Here is a 21,391-nt window from a genome sequence, read left to right on the forward strand (position 1 = left end):
AGCTGACTGACCTGGGTTGCGTCCTGCCTCCGTGGGTGGCTGACTGGGTGACCCTGGGCTGGTGGCTCAGGTCTGTGTCTCCATCACCTTCTCGGGGCAGCAAAGAGTACTGTGCGTGTTCCCACAGGGCACAGGGCTGGGCAGAGTGGTGGCTCAGTATCTGGCACCTACTCACTATCAAAGTGTTAATTATGTTAATATGTGAGTTAATAACTATACTGATTTTAAAACAAACCAGGCAGATGATAAATGCTAATAAAGTCATCTGTGTCCTTAGCATCTACAAACGGCCAGATTTGTTCTCCTTGGATCCCCTAAAGGGCCTAAAAGTGCCAATATTCATAATAATAAATAATGAAATAATATTATCAGATTATTATCGGCATTTCTAGGCCCTTCGGGTTCCAGGGAAATAGAATTATGGGGTTCCATGAACCAGAAAGTTATAATATTGCACTAAGTCACATCGCTCTCTGATTAATAAAAGGAGGAAAAATTCTCTAAGTGTGGGGTCAGTTACAGCATTTCTTGCAAATAGACTTAGCTATTGTCAGCTTTATTTATTTTCGCTTATTTCTCTCCCTATAAATAAAATAAAGACTCTGAGGGTGTGCTAATTTCTTGCTACATGGAAGACTATGAGGGTGCAGGGGGTTGGTGGGGTCAAACCAGTCCCATACTGACCAGAAGTCCTGGTTGTCCAGGATTGAGGCGTTTCCTGCAGTGTGGGAACTTTCAGGGCTAAAACCAGGTCAACTCCAGGAAACTGAGTCGGTCACCCTCCCTCGTTCCTACCCTGCTTGGACCAGAAGCTCACTCCAGGAGGAAGCTTGACTCAAGCCCAGGGAGGTTGAGTGATTGATCGGGGTGACTTATCTGGCTTTGAATTCTGACCCTGGCACTAATTAGCTGTGTGACCTTGGGTAGGTCACTGAACTTTGGTCTCTAAAGCTAGGATGCTGTACATATTCAGAAAAGATATATAGGCACTTGGTTTGGAGCCTGGCACAAACAGGTCTCCATGAGTCTCCTGGCTGCAATTTCTGCCTTTCACATCTGGCCGCTGGCTCCTGGTTAGAGACCTAAGGAAGGGCCTTTGTCCCCCTGGGGAGGCTGAGGGAGGCAGGTGGTTGGAGCTGACACATCCCCGCCACAGCCCCATACTTGACGTGCATGGCTGCTCTCTGGACGTGCGCTCCAGCGGGGTCTGGGCCATCTTTCTGACTGCTGTCTTCTCAGGACCAACTCAAGGCTGGGATGCACAACCGACAGCTAATAAATGCCTTTTTTTTGGATAATTAAACTGAACCCTAGGATGGGAGGGGTAAATCCAGGACTGACGGAGGCTTGGAGCAGAAGATGAGGATGAGGTGGCCTGGAGAGGTCGGTGGGGGAGAGGGGGCAGGCAGGGACAGGGTGAACAGACATGGGCTGTGGAAAGGGTCGGGGTCCTGGGGAGATGGTTTAGTACTGGGTCTGATTCATCCTGCAACGTAAATCTCAAGCAATTCCCTTCTGCTCTCAGAAAGCCGGTCCCACATGTATATATGGGATGGCGACTGTGCCTATCTCAAAGGGCTACTGTGAGGACTAATGAGATTGCACGGAGCCCTTAGCCTGGATCCAGGGCCTGCGGAGTGCTCCCCACCTCCCTGCCACTCTCATGCACACACACACACACACACACACACGATCTTCTAGGTCTTGGGGCTTCATGGGAGTCGTTCAACCACAAAGGGCTTCAGCATGTGATGGATACACACCACACCCCGCCCCAACCCTGGGCTCTGTCCACAGGTGCCACTGTGCTCCCTTGGGGTCCCCCAATCCCCACCAGTCACACACACACCAGGGCCGCGCCAGTCAGCACCACTGAAGCTGATTAACAAAAACGCATCAAATTCTTTTACTTCTGAGGTCTCCCCTTTAAGGGGAGCCAGAAAATAGAACATTCGTTTTGGGGGGAGGGTAGGGGGACTTAATTTAAAAAAAAAAAGAAAAACTCTAATTAGTCAAATACTGATCTCAGTTGGGCCCTGTGCGGTGGGCCCAGTCCTTGGCTGGTCACACCCCTGCGAACAGCCCCACCTCACCCCAGGGACTGGGGTGGCACCAGGAGGGGCCGCAGGGGGATGGCCGGCGGGACCCCCGCCGGGCCCTCCTCGGCGGGGGCCCCGGCGTCACCACCGCAGGAAGTCCCGGATGAACTTCCAGAGCTTGGTGATCCACAGGTTGACGCCCAGGTCCATCAGGTACTGGATCTCGGGCGTGAGCATGCGCCGGCAGAGCTGCGCGTGCCGCTGCCCGATGCTCTTCTTGAGGTTGTAGCCCAGGATGGACTTGGCGCCCAGCGGCTGCCAGGGCTGCATGGCCGAGTCCTGGATGGCCGCGGCGTCCACCGCGTGGCCGCCGTCGATGCAGATGCGGCGCATGCGCTCGTTGGCGCGCCGCAGGGCGGCCACCTCGCGGGCCATGCGCTCGCGCCCGAAGGCCTCCACCTTGCGCCAGAAGCTGGCATTGAAGTGGTGGTAGAGCCGCGCGTCCAGCACGTTCCAGGCCGTGGCGCGCCGGTACAGCTCGCCCGAGAGGCGCGGCACGGCCGAGGCGCGGCGGGCGTTGAGCTTGAAGTAGAGCACGTCCTCCAGCCCCCAGCACAGCAGGTCCTTGAGCAGCACCAGCGACTCGTCGAAGTACTCCTGCAGCAGCACCAGGTGGAAGCGGCGCTCCACCTCCAGGATGTGCTCCTGCACCTGCGGGCTGCCGGGGTCCAGGTCGCTGTCGTAGCCCAGGTCGAAGAAGAGCAGGTTGCGGAGGTAGTGGGCGTTGTAGCCGCGGGGGTCGTAGTAGCGGTCGGGGTCCTGCAGGAACTCGGCCAGCTTGTCGCGGCCCGAGAGCTTCCACGTGAAGGGCACCACGGAGCCGAAGTAGTGGAACGAGGACTCGAAGAGGCGGGCGGGGTCGCGGAGCACGGTGATGAAGGTGGCGTTGGGCGCCACCAGGCCCCGCACCTCGTCGTAGTGGAAGCGCATGTGGTTGCAGATGATGTTGAAGCAGGCCCCGGGCCGGTAGTCCTGCACCAGGCTGCGCGCGAAGAAGGCGGGGTAGTCGAAGTCGTTGCGGCCGTTGGGGAAGGCGAACTTGAGCCCGTGCTTCTGGCCGAAGCGGAACAGGATGTTGAGCAGCGTGCTGCTGGCCGTCTTGTGCGTCTTCATGAACACGATGTCCCGCCGCGGCTGGCAGCCGCCCGCCGAGCCGTTGGCCGGGGTGGGCGCCTCTGGCTCACTCGGGGCCGGGGAGCAGGGGGCCGCGCCCTCGGGGGTCCTGCTGGGGGATGGAGGGGTGGCGGAGCCTCAGGATTCGGCCTGCCGGCCCCTCCACCCCAGGTCTACAGAGCACGTGGCTGAGGGTGGGGGCGGGGGTACCCTGGGGACTCCCCATGGTCGGGGAGCCCGGGGACCAGATGGGCCTGTGTTCCAGGCTGCAAGGCTTAGGTCAGTGGTTTGGCCTGTCTGGCCTTACTTTCCTCTTCTGTGAAATGGGGACAGTAACCCTCTTTGTGGTGTTGCCGTGAGGACAAGAACAAGTCTCATTCGTGGCCACTGTGATGTACATTTATCATGAATTCGTATTAGGCTGGACCACATGAAACCCTACATGCAAAAATGAGCATTTCCTCTAGTTCGACTTAATAGCTCCAACTAAGGGCACAGGCTGTGCTAGGCTTGGGTAGGTGATCAGCCCAGTGGGGAGGCAGGACGACCTCATGGCTAGGAGCCAGGCTTGGAGGCAGGCAGACCCCAGTTTAAATCTAGGCCTGTGCCAGCCGAGTGCTCTTGGACTGGTCATCCCCACCTCCCGGCCCCGCTGGAGCCCACCGAGCAGATGGTGATGTTTGATTCTCACGCTCCATGTCTGGCTCCGTCAGCACACCCACTTCACAGATGAGGACACTGAGGCCCAGGGTTCCACAGTGAGCTCCCCTGCTCTCAGGGGGACTTCTGCCCCACATAGCATGATGCAGGGCACAGGATGGCCACCCAGGAGATAGCCCTGGTCATCGGTGTGGGAGCCGACCCTCTGCCACCCCAGCCCTCGGCCGCCCAGCAGGGCCACTCACGTGGAAGCCAGGCCAGTGTACAGCGGGGGGACGGCATAGGAGTACAGCAGCAGCAGGAAGCTGGTGAAGAGTGCGCCCAGCACCAGCCCCTTGGCCATGGACTCCCAGCGCTTCTTCTGCGGCAGCGGCATCTCAGACACCTGCAGGGGGTGGGTGGGGGGTTGCAGAACAGGGCACGTGTTAGGAGGCCAGCCCCAGGGAGCCCTCACCACGATCCCAGGCCTGGCTGGCTTGAGAGGCAGCTTTCAACACTGGGACCTGCCTTTGCCAGCTCTGTGGCCCCCCAGCAGTCCAGATAAGGACAGCATCTGGGCTGCAGATGGACACGGTGGACAAAGCCAACGCCAAGAAAGGCTGGGGCGAGTGACAGGGGGAAGGTTCTGCTGCCTGGGTCAGTTTTCATTTGTGACCTGAGTGGTGGGTGTTATTTTATTTTTTTGTAGACCTTTCTGGGCTTCATAATGAAATCATCTACATAAAACAAGGAAAAGAAGACCCTTTCCTAGTGCCCTGTACCCCCAGGTCTGGGCCAGGGGTGTCTACAGAGAGGGTCCTGGGGCCTGGGTCTCTCACCTTTCTGAAGGCTCAGCCAGCCTCGGCCACCCTTCCCAGCCGTCCAGTGAGCGGCTGAGTTCCTCGTCTCTCCACACTGGCCCCTATGCCCATGGGGTCTGTAGGGGAGCCAGATGGAGGAATCTGAGGCTCAGAGTGAGGAAAGAGAGGACTCAGATCACACAGGCCTCTGCCCACATTCCTGCCTCTTCTCCTGCTGCTGGCAGGCTGGGTCAACCAGGTGAAGTCTGAATTGCAGATGAACAAATACAATTTTTTTTAGTTATCTGTGTGTCCCAAATAAGGCCTAGGGTATATTTATACTAAAAATTATTCAGTATTTCTCTGAATATCGGATTTAACTAGATGTCCAGTGGCTGGATGAGAGCTCCAGCCCTCAGCAGGGAACCGCTGGACTGTGTCTACAGGGGGCACCTGTGTGCCTTGAGACCAGTCTGGGACCTCAGGCTGAGTAGCCGTCAGCCCAGGGCTGGAGCAGTCCATTCACCCTGAAAGTCTCCCTCATCACAGCCTTTTTCAGCAGCGGCCTGCTCGTACTTTTCAGTCCTTGGTGGCTCAACGCAGTAAAGCGTCTGCCTGAAATGCGAGAGACCCAGGTTCCATCCCTGGGTCAGGAAGATCCCCTGGAGAAGGAAATGGCAACCCACTTCGGTACCCTTGCCTGGAAAATCCCATGGACGGAGGAGCCTGGTGGGCTGCAGTCCGTGGGGTCGCAAAGAGTCGGACAGGACTGAGCGACTTCACTTTTCACTCTCCTGGTTTTTCGCTTGGGGGCTAGGTTTTAGGTCTGACTGTGTCTGACCCCGTCAGCAGGCGGCTGAGGCCTGAGCTGAAATGGGGGCTGTTCCGGCCAAGCTGTGGGGGTCCAGAACAGAGCAGGGACTCAGGGACCTTTTCACGGCCCCTAGCTGCAAAGCCAAGGTCCCAAACTTTCCATTCCGTGCCGCCCTGGGCCCCAGGCGCTGGAGGCCGTGAGAGGTCACCCATGCCGCCCGCGGTCACACACACGGCACGTCACCACTGACCCTGGGGCCAGAGGCCAGCCAGCCAGCCTGGAGGAGAACCTCTGGGAGAGTGACTGGAGGCACCCACCAACCTTTCCCAGAGAAGGGGCACTCCAGGCCCACCTGACCAGTCCCTGAGTCCCCCTCTGATCATCTAGAAAGTCCTCTCACAGGAAAGGATGTGAAGAAGCAATTCGCAGAGGGAAAAAACTAGCCAGGGGGAACCTGGCTTCCCTGGTGACAAGGACATATCTCTGTCCACTCTTAGGGGGGCAAGGTGGACAGGGCCGGGAGGGAAGGAGAGTGTTGCCGGAGGGTTTTCCTTTCAAAGGAAGACTGTAGAAACCCTCCCAGTTCTAACTCTTCTTCAGAAAGACTTGGGCAAAGTCAGCCAAGTAAGGGTGTTCACAGCAGTTTGGTCAGAAAAAAACCACCTCAGTGTCAGGAGCAGATTCACTGCACAAACCAAGGCCCATCCCCAGATGGAGGCATCTTCACCCGCTTTAACAGAAAAAAAAAAAAAAAAGGAAAACAAGGTGGAGCTGAATGGACTGGCTCAAAAACACACCATGACCAACTTACATGAAAAAAGAAAGTTCTGGGACACCATGCCACCAAATCCATATAGGTGATGGTAAATATACGCAGACCCAGAAAGAAACCCCTGGAGGGGCGTATTCTAGGTTTTAACAGTGGTATCCTCTGCATAGCTAGGGAAGGGGTATATGAGGAAATGCTCTTCTATATTTTGCATTTCTGTAAGGGTTGGATCTCTTTATTAAAGAGAATATATTACTTTTTAATCAGAAAAAGGCAATAACATGTATTTACTATATTTAAAGAATAGATAAATCTTGCGAGGTGGGAAAGTCAGCTTACAATGGTCTGGTCACAGAGAGGCCTCAGGAGAGGAGGTGCTGACCTGGAAGCCCCAGGCCCGGGTTTCAATCACAGGAACCCCTTGGAGCCTCAGTTTCTCATCTGTAAAATGGGGAAGCTGGTAGTGCTAGCTCTCTCCCACCCCTGCCCCCTCAGAGATGGAGCAGGCAAAGTGACTAGCACATAGTTATCGCTCAGAGTGTGGGAACCTGCTCCAAAGTCCTGTCCTTGTCATCCTTGGGGTGGGTCCTCCTGGACAAAGGCTACCCCCTGCCAACCAAACGCAAGTCTGTTCCCCACCTCAAGTGCCTCCACCGGCCTCCTGTTCCTTGGGGTCCCACAGGGCAGTGCTGGGCTGGGCCAGAACCTCAGACTCGAGCCCAAGCCCTGACTGGGGGGCCTGGGCCTCGGTTTCTTACTTTAAAATGTGGAGGGGTTCGGACTGCTGCCCTCTGACCCACTCCCCACAGGGCCCACCCCTGTCTCAGGAGCCCACTCACCAGGGCACCTTCCGGAACTCAGGGAGGCTGCTGGTGAGGCTCTGGGTGAGGTCAGGCAGCAGGGGGCAGACCAGCCTCCCAGGACCACCAATCAGGCTCTGCCTGGCCCCGCCTAGGCCCGCCCCCTGACCCCCATCAGAGCTTCCCTCATTCATTCGTTCATTTCCCATTCTGGCGGAAGCCAGCCAGACCCTGGGCCCTTGCCACCCTCAGGTTTCACTTCTGAGCCCCTCTAGGAGCCAGACTCTGGGACGGGGGCTTCTCCAGAGCGTCTTACTGACTCTACCCAGCTATCCTCGGAGGCAGACCCCACTGTCACCCCTGTTTTGCAGATGGGGAAACCGAGGCTCTGGTTGCACAGCAGGGGGCAGAACTGGGATTCGAGCTCTGATCTGTTGGCTTGCAATGTGCATCTTCCCGACTGTCTGTGGCAGCCGCTGCCCGGTGTGCCGCAGGCCCGGCCCCAGCCCATGGGGAGAGGGTGTGCACAGCTGGACATCACAGAAGACCGAGGCTTGCAGGCAGCCGACGGTCCCAGGTCTGAGGCCAGGAGGTGGTGGTGGTGGTTTAGTCGCTAAGTTGTGTCCGGCTCTTTGCGACCCCGTGGACTGTAGCCCACCAGGCTCCTCTGTCCGTGGCATTTTCCAGGCAAGAATACTGGAGTGGGTTGCCATTTCCTGCTCCAGGGCATCCTCCCCCCCCAGGGATTGAACCCGTGTCTCCTGGCAGGCAGATTCTTCACCACTGAACCCTCAGGGAAGCCTCAGACCTTGGGGCATCAAGGACAATAGCAGCACGGCCCAAGCCTCCTGGCCCCTACCCCGGAAAACAGTGCCTCCAGAAGGCTGAGGCTCAGAGAGGGCAGAGCCCCCATCAAGGTCACACAGCACAGCAGTAGCAAAGACCGGACTAGAGCCCGAGTCTCCCTCCTCGGCTATGGTGGGACAGTCCCAGGCACTCAGGGCAGACCTTACTCCCTCCCCACCCCACCCCCTCTATTCCTGTCCTTCTGGGTTACCCCAGCCAGATCGCCCTCCGTCTGTGCCGACGGCTGGCTCCCGGCCAGACTCAGCAGTCCGCCTGTTCAGCTGGACCAGCAGACTCCAGGGAACGAAGGGGAAACAGGGCTCATCCTCCGCAGCGTCCCCACAGGGACCCCAAGCCCAGGATGGTGAGCCTTCCAGCCTAGGGCATCACCACCAGGCAGGCCTCCGTCCCAGGGCGTCCTGCTCCCCCAGGGGCCGTGCGCAGGGCAGAGGGAGACTCACCTGGGGCCAGGTCTGGCCGCCCCTTCCCTCTGCCTGCCTGAGCCACGTCTGCCTCTGCGGTCACTGGGAAACGGGAACGCTCCAGTGACACCCAGGAGTGTGCTGGCTGGCTCCCTCTTGCTCCAGCGGCCGTGAATATTCATGAGTCCCCTCCCGGGGGAGAGCAGGTGGCGTGTGTACACTGCGGGTGCGGCCCTCTGCCCCCAGGGTGGTCCCCCCGACCCTCACTGGGCCTCGGCAGCCCGGCCGCTCCTCCATCCAAGGGCTCAGCAAGGTCCCCGGCGTCCTTGGCCCAAGGACGCAGGCAGCCGCAGAGCCTGCAGAGAGGCTGGGACTGGCTTGAAGGCCATGGGAGGGACACGAAGGCAGGTGAGCAGGGGAAGCTAGTTGCTTCTCCAATCACATCTCATGTAAGTCTCACAGCTACCCTCTGAGTCAGGTACAACCTTCAGCCACTCCCCAGGTAAAGACACCCAGGCTCAGAGAGGTGAGTTCACCTGCCCAAGGTCTCACAATTAGCCATGAGCAGACAGAACTGGGCTCAAAACACAGACTTACCAAACTCTAGGGCTTAAAGATGCCCAAGGCACAACCTGAGACTAAGGTCTGTCTAAAAGCTGGGAGAGCCCAGAGAGCCAGGACCTCAACCTGGACGGTCCCCTGGAGGCAAAGTGAGCAGGGCTGGGAGTCTCATGAGACCTCACCTCTCTGAGCTCCAGGTTCTTCATCAAAAAGGTACAGAAGTGCTGCCTCCACCCCGGGTGAGGTGGTGGCGCAGGACACCCCTGGATCAGCCTCCCGGGATTTGGGCTGATCAGAGATACGGATCCTTCCCAAAGTCTCTGTAGGAAGAGGTAGGTCTAGGGGTCCTCAGCTCAGCCCAGGCACTGGAATCTCTCATCCTTGCTCAGCGTTGCTAATGGACAGAGGGTGCCCAGAAAAGCCTCCCCCCACCACCCCGCCAAATCTCTTCCATCAACACTGATGCCCAGAGTCCCCACCATGGCCCATGCACGGGGCTCTAGGGACCCAAGTATCGCCATCAATTGATAAAAATCACTACTGTGATAGTCAGTGATGCCACAGCGAGCACTTTCATAAACCGAGCAGCTGCCACTGCCTCCAAAGGAGCAGCAGGCCTCTGACCCTGTGCTCTAAACGTTCTTTCCCCCAGAGCCCCGCCCAGCATCCACGGAACACAGGGCAAGCCCAGAGTCCTCCTCCCCCTGGGGGCTGAGCCCAGTCCAGGACTGGCATCAAACAGCAGACATGGAGATTTATGAGTGTGGACTCTGGACCAGAGTCTGGTCCTGTGCTCGGGACGCGCCATGCATCACGCACCCTCATAGCCTTTGCAGGGAGCCCTCTTTACCCCACACTTTACTGTAGACGGGAAAGCTGAGGCGCAAGGAGAGGAAGTGACAAGCCCAGAGTCAGGGGGGTGGGGGTGGGGAGGGGACACGTAAGATCCTCGTCCAGTGGGGAGTGGAGCGCACGTTTTTGAGCAAGAAGTGAAATTGTGAGAGGAGTGGGAACCTAGTAAGAAGAGCCACGTAAATATTTTATTTACACACATATGTATCAGTAACATAAGAGTTTTGGAAAAATTAAACACTGAAAGTTTGGGAACTTCCGCTGGTGGTCCAGCAGCAAAGAGGTTACACTCCCAGTGCAGGGGGCCCAGGTTCGACCCCTGGTCAGGGAACTAGATCCCACATGCTGCAACTGAAGATCCCATATGCCACAAGTAAGACCTGGTGCAGCCAATTAAACTTTTTTTTTTAAACCTGAAATTTTCATATTTCTGAATATTGTTCTTGTCATAGTGGATTGAAGCCAACCATAAGGGAAAATCAATTTATTGTTTCTGCTCTTAATATTTCTACTTGGAATTTGATCACTTAATTTTCTGCTCATTTTCTGTTCATTTTCAACAACCCTGCTCTATTAACCAATGTATACAGTGTATTGCATAATTTTATTCAATTAATTTGATTGACTAATTTTTCATACTGTTCTTTATTAGCCGACCTTTAGCTGGGGTTCGACGTCCACAGCGCTTACCAAACAAAAACCTCATTTTAGAGCGGCGAATGATCACCCAACGAGTTTTGTTAGGAAAATTATTTGAGGGGTGATAGAAGATGCCTAAGGAAACTTCTGATCCAGTGATGCTCAAAGGTACAGACTGCCGGGAGTCATTGTGGGAGACCCCACCCATGGCGAGGTCACGAGGAAAAGACCTGACACGCAAGGCCGTTCAGGACACCAGGGACCCTCCAGGTTGGCACCGGCCTCTACCCCACCCTGCATCCTCCCCCCTTTTCTGCTGTTGTTCTTGTTTGTCCTGCTGCAGATTCTTGTGTTGCCTGCTGAGAGCTCTCCTGCTCCTCTTTCACTGAGTAAAGACCAACTTAAAACCCTAATTAATAAATCTCCTGGACACTGGTACCCTATGAAGGGGCCAGGGATGAAAGAAATGCTTCAATTCAAACCCTTTGGCTGGCATTCTGGCTTGTTTGATAAATGTGTGCTCCCATTGCAAGAGATTAGCTGGTGACTCCTGCAGGTAGTTAACTTTCAGACTAAGAGCCTATTTTGTGCTATATCTGCTGTTTTTGCAATCCTTTGCATTTCTGTTCTGTAAAAATGTAATCCTATCTAGTTCCCATGGAGATGACGCCTAATAGAAAGAAAATAGATTAACCACAAAAAAGACAGGGTTGGCTACTGAAGGAGGTTGAAGTTACACCAGGTGCAAGCCATAAATTGTCAACAGGCCTGAAGGCCAAAAGATATCATACATAGAGATTAACCATAAAAAGGCCCTAATAGGCACAGAGCCCTTTGGGGGGGTGGGCGTGGGAAGCCCTATTAGAGAACACAAAAAATATTGTTTTAAAAGTGGTTATTGGATCAACGTTTGATTGCTGTTAATGGGCTGAGGTTGTACAGTGGAAACTATTGTTAATATAGTTAAAGATCTAGAAAAATAAGAGTTTAGCCCTAGTGTAAAAACAATAAGATAATTGTTAATTTTAACCAAGAGTGCTAAAACAGAGGCTGCCTCACCGGAGCCACAGTCTTTGTGTGCTAAACTTTTTAGATAAATTTAGCTGAGAACTTCTGCAAAAAGACTGACTTTTGTGTTAACAGGATTGTATTTCTATTACATTGCAACCTGCTGTATCATAAGATTGACACTTTTCTGTTTTCTGCTAAGCTCAAGGCCAGAAGATAATGTACAAAAAACCTATGGAAACAACGCTCATAAACAAAAATATACAGAGCACACCTGGTTTCGTGAAGGACAAGCTGATGTAATGTTAAACTAAGTCTGTGTGCTTATCTCCCCCTTAGAAATGTACCAACTTAGGGTATAAAGGCTACGGTGCAACATAAAGCAACTGCCAGACTCTGCTGCACACCCCGGTCTGGTCTCTCTCTCTCTCTCTCTCTCTCTCTCTCTCATTCGCCGATGCCGTTCATCCTGAGGGTTCCCCTGGATCCTGCTGGGGCCGGACCCCGGCAACAGACTATAAAATAAATTGGGAAAGATAGAGGGAAATTTCAGTGTAGTATAACCTAGACTTCTACTTTTTTATTATATATTCATTTATATCCAGAAAAACAAAGATGAAATTCTAAAGATGCAAATGCATGCTAATACTCTAATCCTGTTGTTAACACCAGTTCATTTTGTATGTAAATTTGGTTCCAGAAATGTACATTTTCCTCTCTCATAAAATTAGTCTAGAGGCTGGACATGAAAACAAGTTACTAGTAACCAGTTTTTCAGTTATGATAAGTGACCCATAACTTAAAACTCTCTACAACAGAGACATAACAGTCTGAACAGCTTCCTGTACGCTACCAGTTTTACTAAGGCTTCGTAAAATGTAAATGATATGTGTGCACGTGTTTGGTCATTCTGTCGTGACGGACTCTTTGCGACCCTTCGGACTGTAGCCTGCCAGGCTCCTCTGTCCATGGGGCTTTTCAGGCAAGAAGACTGGAGTGGGTTGCCATTTCCTTCTCCAGGGGCTCTTTCCGACCCAAGGCTCAAACCCACATCTTTTGTTTCTGCTGCATTGCAGCTGGATTCTTTACCCTCTGAGCCATGGTATAGGATATAGAAAAACCAATGAGTGCTGATTCAAAGCAAATTCCTCTTTTAACTACAACACAGTAACAGGACAAGAGAGTTTAATATCTGAGACAAGGGCAAATCAATAAAACAATAGCATCTTGGTGTAATAATTAAGGAATATGGCTCCATGGCTGTGGTTTAAAAGATATCTCAAGCACTTTGGATCTTTTTATCGCTTTTATCAAAAACTACGATACAAAACACTACTCTGATTAGTGATATACTTGGTCAGCAGTTAGCATATTAAAAAGCAGATATACTAGATATGCTAGATAAGCAGATATGCTAGATAAGCAGATATGCTAGATAGCATATTAAAAAGCAGAGACATTACTTTGCCAGCAAAGGTCCATCTAGTCAAGGTTTTTCCAGTAGTCATGTATGGATGTGAAAGTTGGACTATAAAGAAAGATGAGCGCCGATGAATTGATGCTTTTGAACTGTGGTGTTGGAGAAGACTGTTCAGAGTCCCTTGGACTGCAAGGAGATCCAACCAGTCCATCCTAAAGGAAATCAGTCCTGAATATTCATTGGAAGGACTGATGTTGAAGCTGAAACTCCAATACTTTGGCCACCTGATGTGAAGAACTGACTCATTTGAAAAGACCCTGGTGCTGGGAAAGACTAAAGGTGGGAGGAGAAGGGAACGACAGAGGATGAGATGGTTGGATGGCATCACCGACTCAATTGACATGAGTTTGAGTAAACTCCAGGAGTTGGCGATGGACAGGGAGGCCTGGCGTGCTGCAGTCCATGGGGTCACAAAGAGTCGGACATGACTGAGCGACTGAACTGAACTGAACTGAACTGGTAAGCAGTTTGGGGAAGTATGAAGAAAAGACAAGAATATAAGCATTTTCTAGAGTGAGAGATGCTTGGGATTAGAAGATGTGAGCTATTATATATAGAATGATGAACATCAAGGTCCTGCTATATAGGACAGGGAACTATATTCCGTATTCTGTAATAAACCATAATGGAAGAAGAATATGTGTGTGTGCGTATAACTGAATCACCTTACCGTACACCAGGAACTAACACAACATTGTAAATCAACTATACTTCAATAAAATAAATTTTAAAAAGAGTTGCATGGAGCCAAGCCTTCCAGATTGCTTCCAGAGTGTTGATCGCAGGAGCTGTGCCTGCAGCCTTGCCAGAGGGGTCTCTTCCCCGAGGGTCAGTGACACCAGCTCTAGTTGGGTCTGCCCCCATGGGAAATGTTTTTGTTGTTAGAGCTTTGTTTGTTTATTGTTGGCCGTGCTGGGTCTTTGTGGCTGCACGGGCTTTTCTCTAGGTGCGGCGAGCGGGGCTGCTCTCTAGTTGGCCCACGGGCTTCTCTTTGAGGTGGAGCATGGGCCCTAGGGCACGCGGGCTTCAGTCGTCGCAGCACGTGGGTTCAGTAGCCGCAGCTCCCAGACTTGAGAGCACAGGCTCAGCAGCTGTGGCCCACGAGCTTAGCTGCTGCATGGCATGTGGGATCCTTCCGGGCCCGGGAGCGAACCTGTGTCTTCTGCATTGGCAGGTGGATTCTCTACCACTGAGCCAGCAGTACAGGTGTTGTGCGGGCATCAGCTGAGCCCCGGTGCAGCGCCCAGCACTGGAGTGCATGCTGCCCATGCACAGAGCCCAGGGCTGGGGGTGACAGGAGCAGGCAGACAGCTGCGGGTGCCCCGATGGCGGACACACAGGCAGGGAGACTTCCCGGGGGTTGCGGACTCTGTGGGCAGAAGCTGCTGCGCATTTACTATTTCCAAAGGCAGCTAGTTCCCTTTCTCCCTGGGTATGTGGCTAGACTGCCTTTCCCATCCTCCCTTCCAGTTCAGTGTTCTCATGTGACTGAATTCTGGCCAATGGAATATGAGCAAAATGACAGCCGGTGAGGTTAAGTGGGCCGATCTCCTTTCCCACCTGCTAGGTGAGTGGGTCTGGAGATGGGCAAGGCCAGGAGGTGGGAGGTACCTGGATCTCTGCATTTCTGATCATCAAACATCTGGTTAAATTCAGGAAAATGACAACAAAACTGCCACTGTGTTAAGCCTTTTAAAACTTGGGGCTTGGGACTCTTCTGGCAGACCAGTGATTGACTCTGCACTCCCAATGCTGGGGACCCAGGCTCGATTCCTGGTCAGGGAACTAGATCCCACAGGCTTCATCTAAGACTTCAAATACCGCAACTAAAGACCCCCGCATGCCACAAGAAGGTCAAAGAGCCTGCAAGCAGCTGGTGCAGCCAAAACAAAAACAAACCCGACTTTGGGCTTATCTGTTCCAGCAGCTAGCACTAACTAATGCAGAATAAGCCAGGCAGAGAGGAAAGCATGTGCAAAAGCCCAGGGCAATCGAAAAGCTAACAAACGGCCAGCCTGGCTGGGAGTGTCCAGTACATGCGCATGTCAGAGGTTGGGTGCATGGCCAAGGAGGCTAGCAGCATAGCCAGAATGGGGGCAGGGGCAGGCAGGACATGCAGGGCCACGGGAAGCATGCCAAGGAATTTGGCTTGGATTCTGTGGGCAGGGGGAGCCCTGGGACCGAAGAGATGGGGTTCCCATCAGGCTGCCGGATGAAGAATGAGCTGCAGGGGTGGGAAGGAGTGGGAGAAGCAGGCACACCTAGACGGTGGTGGTCACGGCTGTGCAGGTGTGAAGGGACCTGGACCAAGGAGAAGTCTGGGGACGGACTGGACCCACCTGTAGATCACAGCATGGACAGCGTTGGGTGGGTGATGAGGTGTGGAGGAGGTGGGGGTAAAGAATTCCTGCTGGGGGTGACTGGCTGGCTGGGGGCGGAGCTAGTCCTTGAGAAGGGGAGGCTAAGAGAGGGGCGGGTTTAGTATTGGGGTTGGGGGACAATGTCAGTTTCAGTTTAGGACACATTGAGTCTGGGGGATGTACTGGGTGCCTGGAGAATGTGCAAAGAGCAGGAGGAACCTCTGCCTAGAGTGCAAGAGAGAGATCTCGGGGGAGAGAGGCTGGGGGCCGTGGGCACAGAGGTGGGAGCTGAGGCCGGGAGAGGAGATGGAGTAACCAGGGAAAAGGCGAGGTGAGGAAGGAGAGGACCTCTGCACTTACGGGAACAGGGCGGGGCGAGCCCCCTGCCCCAAGGAGATAAGGGCCTCCAAAGCCGTTGTCTACAGAACATTTTGTACAACCACTGCTCTCTGAACCCATTCCGTCACCGATGGGCATCACTGTTTGTTCAGTGGGTACATATAGGAACAGGGATCGGGCAGAGAGCTGGTGTCCTAGAGCTGTTTCCTGTGGTTGGAAGGGAATCTCATAGGGAGATGGGAGGAGATTCTAAGAGGAGAGCAGAAAGAATCTCCCTACAGTGCTCTCCCTACAGTATGTATGTATGTGTGTGCTAAGTCGCTTCAGTCATATCCAACTCTGTGACCCTATGAACTGCAGCCGCCAGGCTCCTCTGTCCATGGGATTCTCCCGGCAAGAACACTGCAGTGGGTTGCCATGTCCTCCTCCAGGGGATCTTCCCGACCCAGGGATCGAACCCCAGTCTCCTACATCTCCTGCACAGGCAGGCGGATTCTTTACCACTAGCGCCACCAGGGAAGCTCCACTCAGAGTGTGTATTTGACAGCAAATATTATAGCTCTAAAAGTGCCCAGCCTCACACCCAGCACTTCTACCTATGGGAATTTGTTCAGCGAGGACAAACAAGAGATCTGAGACAGAGCACAAAGATGGCCATTGTAGTAGTATTTAGCGAAGGAGCAAAACAGAAACGACCTACGGGTTCAACAGGAGGGGATGGTTGAGAATCCCTTGTGACAGGGACTTCCCTGGTGGTCCAGTGGTTGAGAATCTGCCTTACAATACAGGGGATGCGGGTCTGATCCCTGGCCGGGGAACTAAGCCCGGGAGCAGGGAAACTACACAGGCTCTGAGCCCCCATCCCCTACAGCCTGTGTGCCACAAGTCCAGAGGAGCCCACGCACTGCAGCAAAGATCCTGCGTGCCACAACTAAGGCTCGCCACCACCTAAACGAATAAATATTGTACAGAATATATCATGTGACATGCATCCAGTGATCCCATATATATTCATGGAAATGATGTCTGTAACATATAATGATGTGGGAAAAAAATACATATCTACACACGTATATGTACACACTCCCACATATTCACACACATATAATTTTGTTTTTACAAAGAGTCTGTATTACTCTGGAAAGAAATTAAAAATAACGATATTTCCATTTTTAAAAACTGCCGTCTGGCTGGAGGAGGAGGGAACCATGGCTAGTCTGAACCATGCCCCACCTCGCTGTGTGACCTCGGTAGGCATGCCGCCCTCTCTGAACCGCAGTGTCCAAGAGCAGGGAAGAGGCAGCAAGGGTCTGGGACAGAGAAGAAGCTGGCAAGTGTAAGCCACACAGTTGAAGGGGCAGACGGAGAGGTTGGCTCTCCATCCAGGAGCGCTGGAAGACTGACTTGCGAGAATCTGGAAGCTTCCTCTCTGAGACCCTCTGTGGTGGGGTGCTGGAGTAGAGAAGGGGAGGATCGCCCGAGAGACATTTCCATTTCAACTTGCAGAACCACCTCCAAACCTGTCAAGGAGCCCTGACGACTTGCTCCTACCACTCCCGCCTGGCTGGGGGGATGGCTGCAGCTAGGTATTGGGGTCTGGCAGCTGATTAAGAAGTCAGTGTACTTTGATGACTCAGAAGATTTTCTGATCCTGCAGAGTCAGTCACCTGTTTTCATGACTCCTAATTGCAACCACACCTGCAACCTTAACAGATAACCTTTGGGGCCACCTGCTAGCTTTGTGACAGAGGGCACGAGGCTCCGCCCACAGGTCTTCCTACATTGCTTTGTCCAGACAAGATCACCAGCCCTCCTGATGACAGATTTGAGTCGCCCCAAAACAGCCCTAACTGAAGAATGGTAAAACACAGGTGAACCCAGTGGTCAGTCCGTTCTGTTTCAGCTTCAGAGCTCCTGAGAACTCTGGAGGTGAATATGTAGGCATTGGGAGTACCATCCTCTGTATCTTCCAGCGTGACTGAAACGTTTTTTTTTTAAAGGGATGTCATGCACTTATTTGCATAACAATATGTAAAATATAAAGATTTTTCAAAAGGAGATGAGCAGTTGCTAGGCACAATGCCCTGGATTTGCCCGCCCGCCTCGCTAATCCTGGAGAGGTTTGGCTAGAAATCCGGCTCCACCACTCCCCAGCTGGGTGACCTTGGGCAGGTGACCTCCCCTCTCTGAATCTAGGCTTTCTACCAAATGGGGATACCACGACCTTCCATGAGGATCAAATGGGATGGGGCATGCGGAGCCCTTTGCACACACCTCGGATTATTATCCTGACCCTTCTAGACCCACCAGGCAGGAGAGGCAGCGCCTGCCAATGCAGTCTCCTGGGGCCACCCTCCCCACCCCAGCACCCACAGTACCTCCCATGCTCCAGACCCAAGGCCCCAAGTCCCAGAGAGGGAAGGACTTGGCTGGCGTCCCATGGCAAGTCTGGCCATTACTGGGATCAGTACTACTGGGGGTGCCCAAGCCACACCTCATCGCTGCCCTGGGGCTAGCGGGCAGGAGAGAAGTTTCCACTGGACCTCCACCCCTCACCGGGCGATCCCCCGACCCCAGACTGCTGACCCCTGTGGGCGCTCTGTTCCCTCATGCCCTCCCCTGTCTGGAGTGGGGTATGGCTCCTAAACAGGGATGGTCCATATTCCTCGCTCAGTCCGAGGGACGGAAAAAACCCTTCACAAGCCTGCTGCCGTGCCTGGAATTCCGACATCTGTGTATCCTCCTCTCAGGTTAATCATTGCTGCTTTCATCGGGGTGACATGATCAAGTGTCTTAGAGCCCAGAGGGAAGGACACCCTCCTCCCTTTGCTGGATTGGACGCACGCCGTCCAATATCAGACCCCCGCCCATCAGACGAGGGGTGCACCAGAGGCGGGCACGCTTCTTTGTCCGCAGGGCACTTCCTTCAGGCAGGGCTCTGCCAGTGTGAGAAGCGGGGAGGAAGCGGCCCGAGGAGGCAGCTGGGAACAGGGCTCTGTTGTCTGTTCCCAGGGTAGCAGCCTGCCCACCCCCTGAGTGTCAGGCAGAGCTGGGAGCTAGGGGGGCACGCAGGGGAGGGGTCCTGAGCTGGGGGCCGGGGGCAGCCATGGCAGCTCGAAGAGGCTAGGACCCCAAAAAAGGGCAGAGAAGAGAGAGATCTTGAGCAAGCCTGCGGTCTTGAAACAGGGGCTCGGGCACGTCTCTGAATTTGGAGTCCGTTTAGCCACATCTGAACTATGTGACCCTGGGCAGGTCCCCGGAATCTCACTGAAGTTCAGTGTCCCCGCTGGGATCACAGGGTTAGTAATGATGGCTCCTCCGAGGGGTAAGGTACAGTGCAGCCGCACAACGGCTGGTTGGGCTCAGCCCTGCCCATGGCCTTGCCCTCTCTGGGCCTTAGGTCAGTCACCCTCTTCGTAAAGGAAGAGGTTGGGTTCCCCCATCTGGACCGTCCTCCTGAGGATTTCCATGGCGCCTGTCACCTGGGCAACCCAGGTGATCAGGTGTCGGGCCTGCCGCCCTTTCGCCTTCCCTCCCACTGCCCTGGGTTACTGCAGCCAGATGTGTGCCCATCACCTCTCCTGCTCTGTGTAGGTGGGAGGGGGTCCCCATCGGGAAGGGACCACAGCCTTTCTCTGTGCTGTTACCAAAGCACTGGCTTGGTACCAAGGTGGGCAGACCAAGCTGGACCCCTTTCCGAGCACTGGTCCAGGAAACATGGGAATTGCTGGGCTAGCTAGGGGACCCTTCCCAGACCCCAGAGATTGTCCCACTCCCCCAAGTCTTTCCTGGGCAGCCTTGTCCGCTAAGTGGTAGAGGACAGGCCTTCCCCAGGCAGGGGGGATCCAGCCTTTATCCTGACGCCCAGCCCCTCTCTGACCGCCCCTCTTCTGGGGAGGGCTGGTGGGAAGAGGGAACATCCCCGCCCCTCCTCCCCAGGGCTCTGGCACCGTGTCCAAGATTAATGATTAATGAACACCCAGCTCCAGCCCAGCTCCCGCCCCATCCACCCCAAGTCAGGAACTGGGTAAACCCTGGAAACAGGAGCCGGGGGAGAAACAAGGGCCGGGTGAGCACCAACCTGCTCCCCATCAGGCTCCAGTTTTCCCACCCTCTGTCAGCCGGGATGGGCGCACGGACCCTGGAGCGGTACAGTACCTCTCGGGTCTAGAGTCTGGCGTGCGCAGTCCCAGTCCCGGGGGTGGAGCAGCGCGGGCCGGGCCCCCAGGGGGTAGACTGAGGCAGGGCGCAAGCTGCTGGTGGGTGCCGGGCCCCCAGGACATACCTTGTCCCGGTCCTTCTCGGGTTTGGCGTGCAGGTTCGGCCACAGGCCGCGCCGCCTGGGCGCTTACTAAGGCGGCGGGGCGTACCCGCCGGGTCCCCCCGCTCGGCCGGGCTTGGACCATGCTCCCGCCCTCGCCGCCGCCGTTGCCGCCGCCGCCGCCGCACCCGTTCCGGCCAGGTGCGGCCGCCAGCCTGGCCCGGCCCCCCTCCTCCCCCCGGCGCCGCGGCCAATGGGTGCCCCGGGCCCCAGCCCCCTCCCCGGCCCTCCGCGCCCGCCCGGGGCGCACAGAAGCCGCATTCAGCACGCCGGGTCGTAGCGTCGCGCCCCCGCCGCGGGCCCAACAAGGCGCGTTTGTCTCGGATGAGCCAACGGGGCCATTGTCCCGCCGCCGGACCCTGCAGCTCGGCCGAGCTCCGGGCCCCGGAGGGGATTCGAGGGTGCCTGGGGAACGGGGTGGCGTGGTGATGGTGAGGGCAGCCCAGCTCTGGGGAGGAGGCGGCAGCTACTCTAGTTGCTTAACTTCAATGGAAGACATGGCCTCTGGCTCCGGAGTGCAAACTGGGACGCTTTTTTCTGGCATCTGAAACGTGAATGAGAGGAGTAGGGGCTGACCCCACCTCTCCAAGGTATGGCGCAGGGCACAGTGCGTCAGGATGCGGGCACCCCATTCAGGACCTGACTTCTCTCAGTCCTAGGCTTCCCTCCCTCACCCCAGACGATCAGGTCCAAGGAAGGGGACTAATGCCTGCCTAGAACTGGGAATGCTCAGCTCCAGCTGTGGGCAGTGTGAAACCAGCCGGTCACCCAGTGAGGCATAAGCCGCGTCAGAGCCCCACTGCCCCCGCCATTACTGGGCGACTCTGGAATGGGGAAAATTCCACATCAGCATGACTGCCAGGAACTTTTCCATATCTGATGGGCTCGCCGCTCTCCAGCCTCCACGGCGCTGGGGTGCACACGCACCCAAGCATGCTCAAGGTATTCCCTCGGGCTGCAGACTTTGGTTCCAGAAGCCCTGACCATAGAAGACCCCCCCTTCCCCATGAAGCATGTCAGTGGACACCCACAGCGAGGCCCAGAGGCCCAGGCTTCTCCGCAGCCTCAGCCAGAGTCTCCCCAAGCTCCTGCCTCCCCCTGCACAGGCTGGGTGTGAAGACACTGCCCTGAAGACTTCTGCAGAGTCCGGGTGCTTCCAGAGTGAAGGGCGGAAGGCCAAGGCCCTCAGGCACCTGGATTTGGGCAAGGAGAAGCCCAGTTGCAAACTCACACTTCCCCACCCTGGCCCTGCTTCTGACAGCACACAGCCCACAGTAGACAGCGGGGCTGGGGCAGGCGGTGGTTCGATCTCCCTGCCTGACCTGGGAGGGATTGAGTGACCATCCCAGGCCCCTGATTTTGGCCCTGGCTCTGCCACGAGGCACCGGCAGCCCAGATGGGGCACTGCCAGAGTCAAGGGGGAGCTGTGAGGACGGCCCGGCCCAGGTCATAAGCCAGGCTGCTGGCAGAGCCACACTGGGGGTCCCCGGCAGCTCTGCCCACAAGCCCGCCAGGTAAAGCCGTGGCCC

At 55.1% G+C, this 21,391-nt stretch overlaps 1 protein-coding gene across 4 annotated transcripts; it reads right to left on the bottom strand.

Annotated features, from left to right (window-relative positions):
- Nucleotides 1–1,882: 1,882 nt before the first annotated feature.
- Nucleotides 1,883–20,012, bottom strand: GAL3ST1 (galactose-3-O-sulfotransferase 1). 4 transcript variants are annotated; one of them, XM_070475573.1, is made up of 3 exons: nt 19,827–20,012; nt 4,118–4,257; nt 1,883–3,321 (listed from the first exon to the last, which is right to left on the bottom strand). In XM_070475573.1, the coding sequence occupies exons 2-3, from the start codon at nt 4,246–4,248 to the stop codon at nt 2,181–2,183; spliced, it is 1,272 nt and encodes a 423-aa protein (XP_070331674.1). In that variant the 5' UTR covers nt 4,249–4,257; nt 19,827–20,012; the 3' UTR covers nt 1,883–2,180. The 4 variants fall into 4 exon arrangements, with proteins under 4 accessions (XP_070331674.1, XP_070331671.1, XP_070331672.1 ...); XM_070475570.1 differs by having other exon boundaries at nt 1,883–3,324; XM_070475571.1 differs by lacking the exon at nt 19,827–20,012 and adding an exon at nt 19,700–19,820 and having other exon boundaries at nt 1,883–3,324.
- Nucleotides 20,013–21,391: the final 1,379 nt, after the last annotated feature.

This window comes from Odocoileus virginianus, chromosome 12 (assembly GCF_023699985.2).
Source record: "Odocoileus virginianus isolate 20LAN1187 ecotype Illinois chromosome 12, Ovbor_1.2, whole genome shotgun sequence".
NCBI lineage: Eukaryota > Metazoa > Chordata > Mammalia > Artiodactyla > Cervidae > Odocoileus > Odocoileus virginianus.

Excerpts from the sequence above, each read along its gene's own strand:
- GAL3ST1 (XM_070475570.1), bottom strand. The coding sequence starts at position 4,248 with ATGCCGCTGCCGCAGAAGAAGCGCTGGGAGTCCATGGCCAAGGGGCTG. Across the intron at positions 3,325-4,117 it reads TACACTGGCCTGGCTTCCAC|CAGGACCCCCGAGGGCGCGG; the intron begins GTGAGTGGCCCT and ends TCCATCCCCCAG.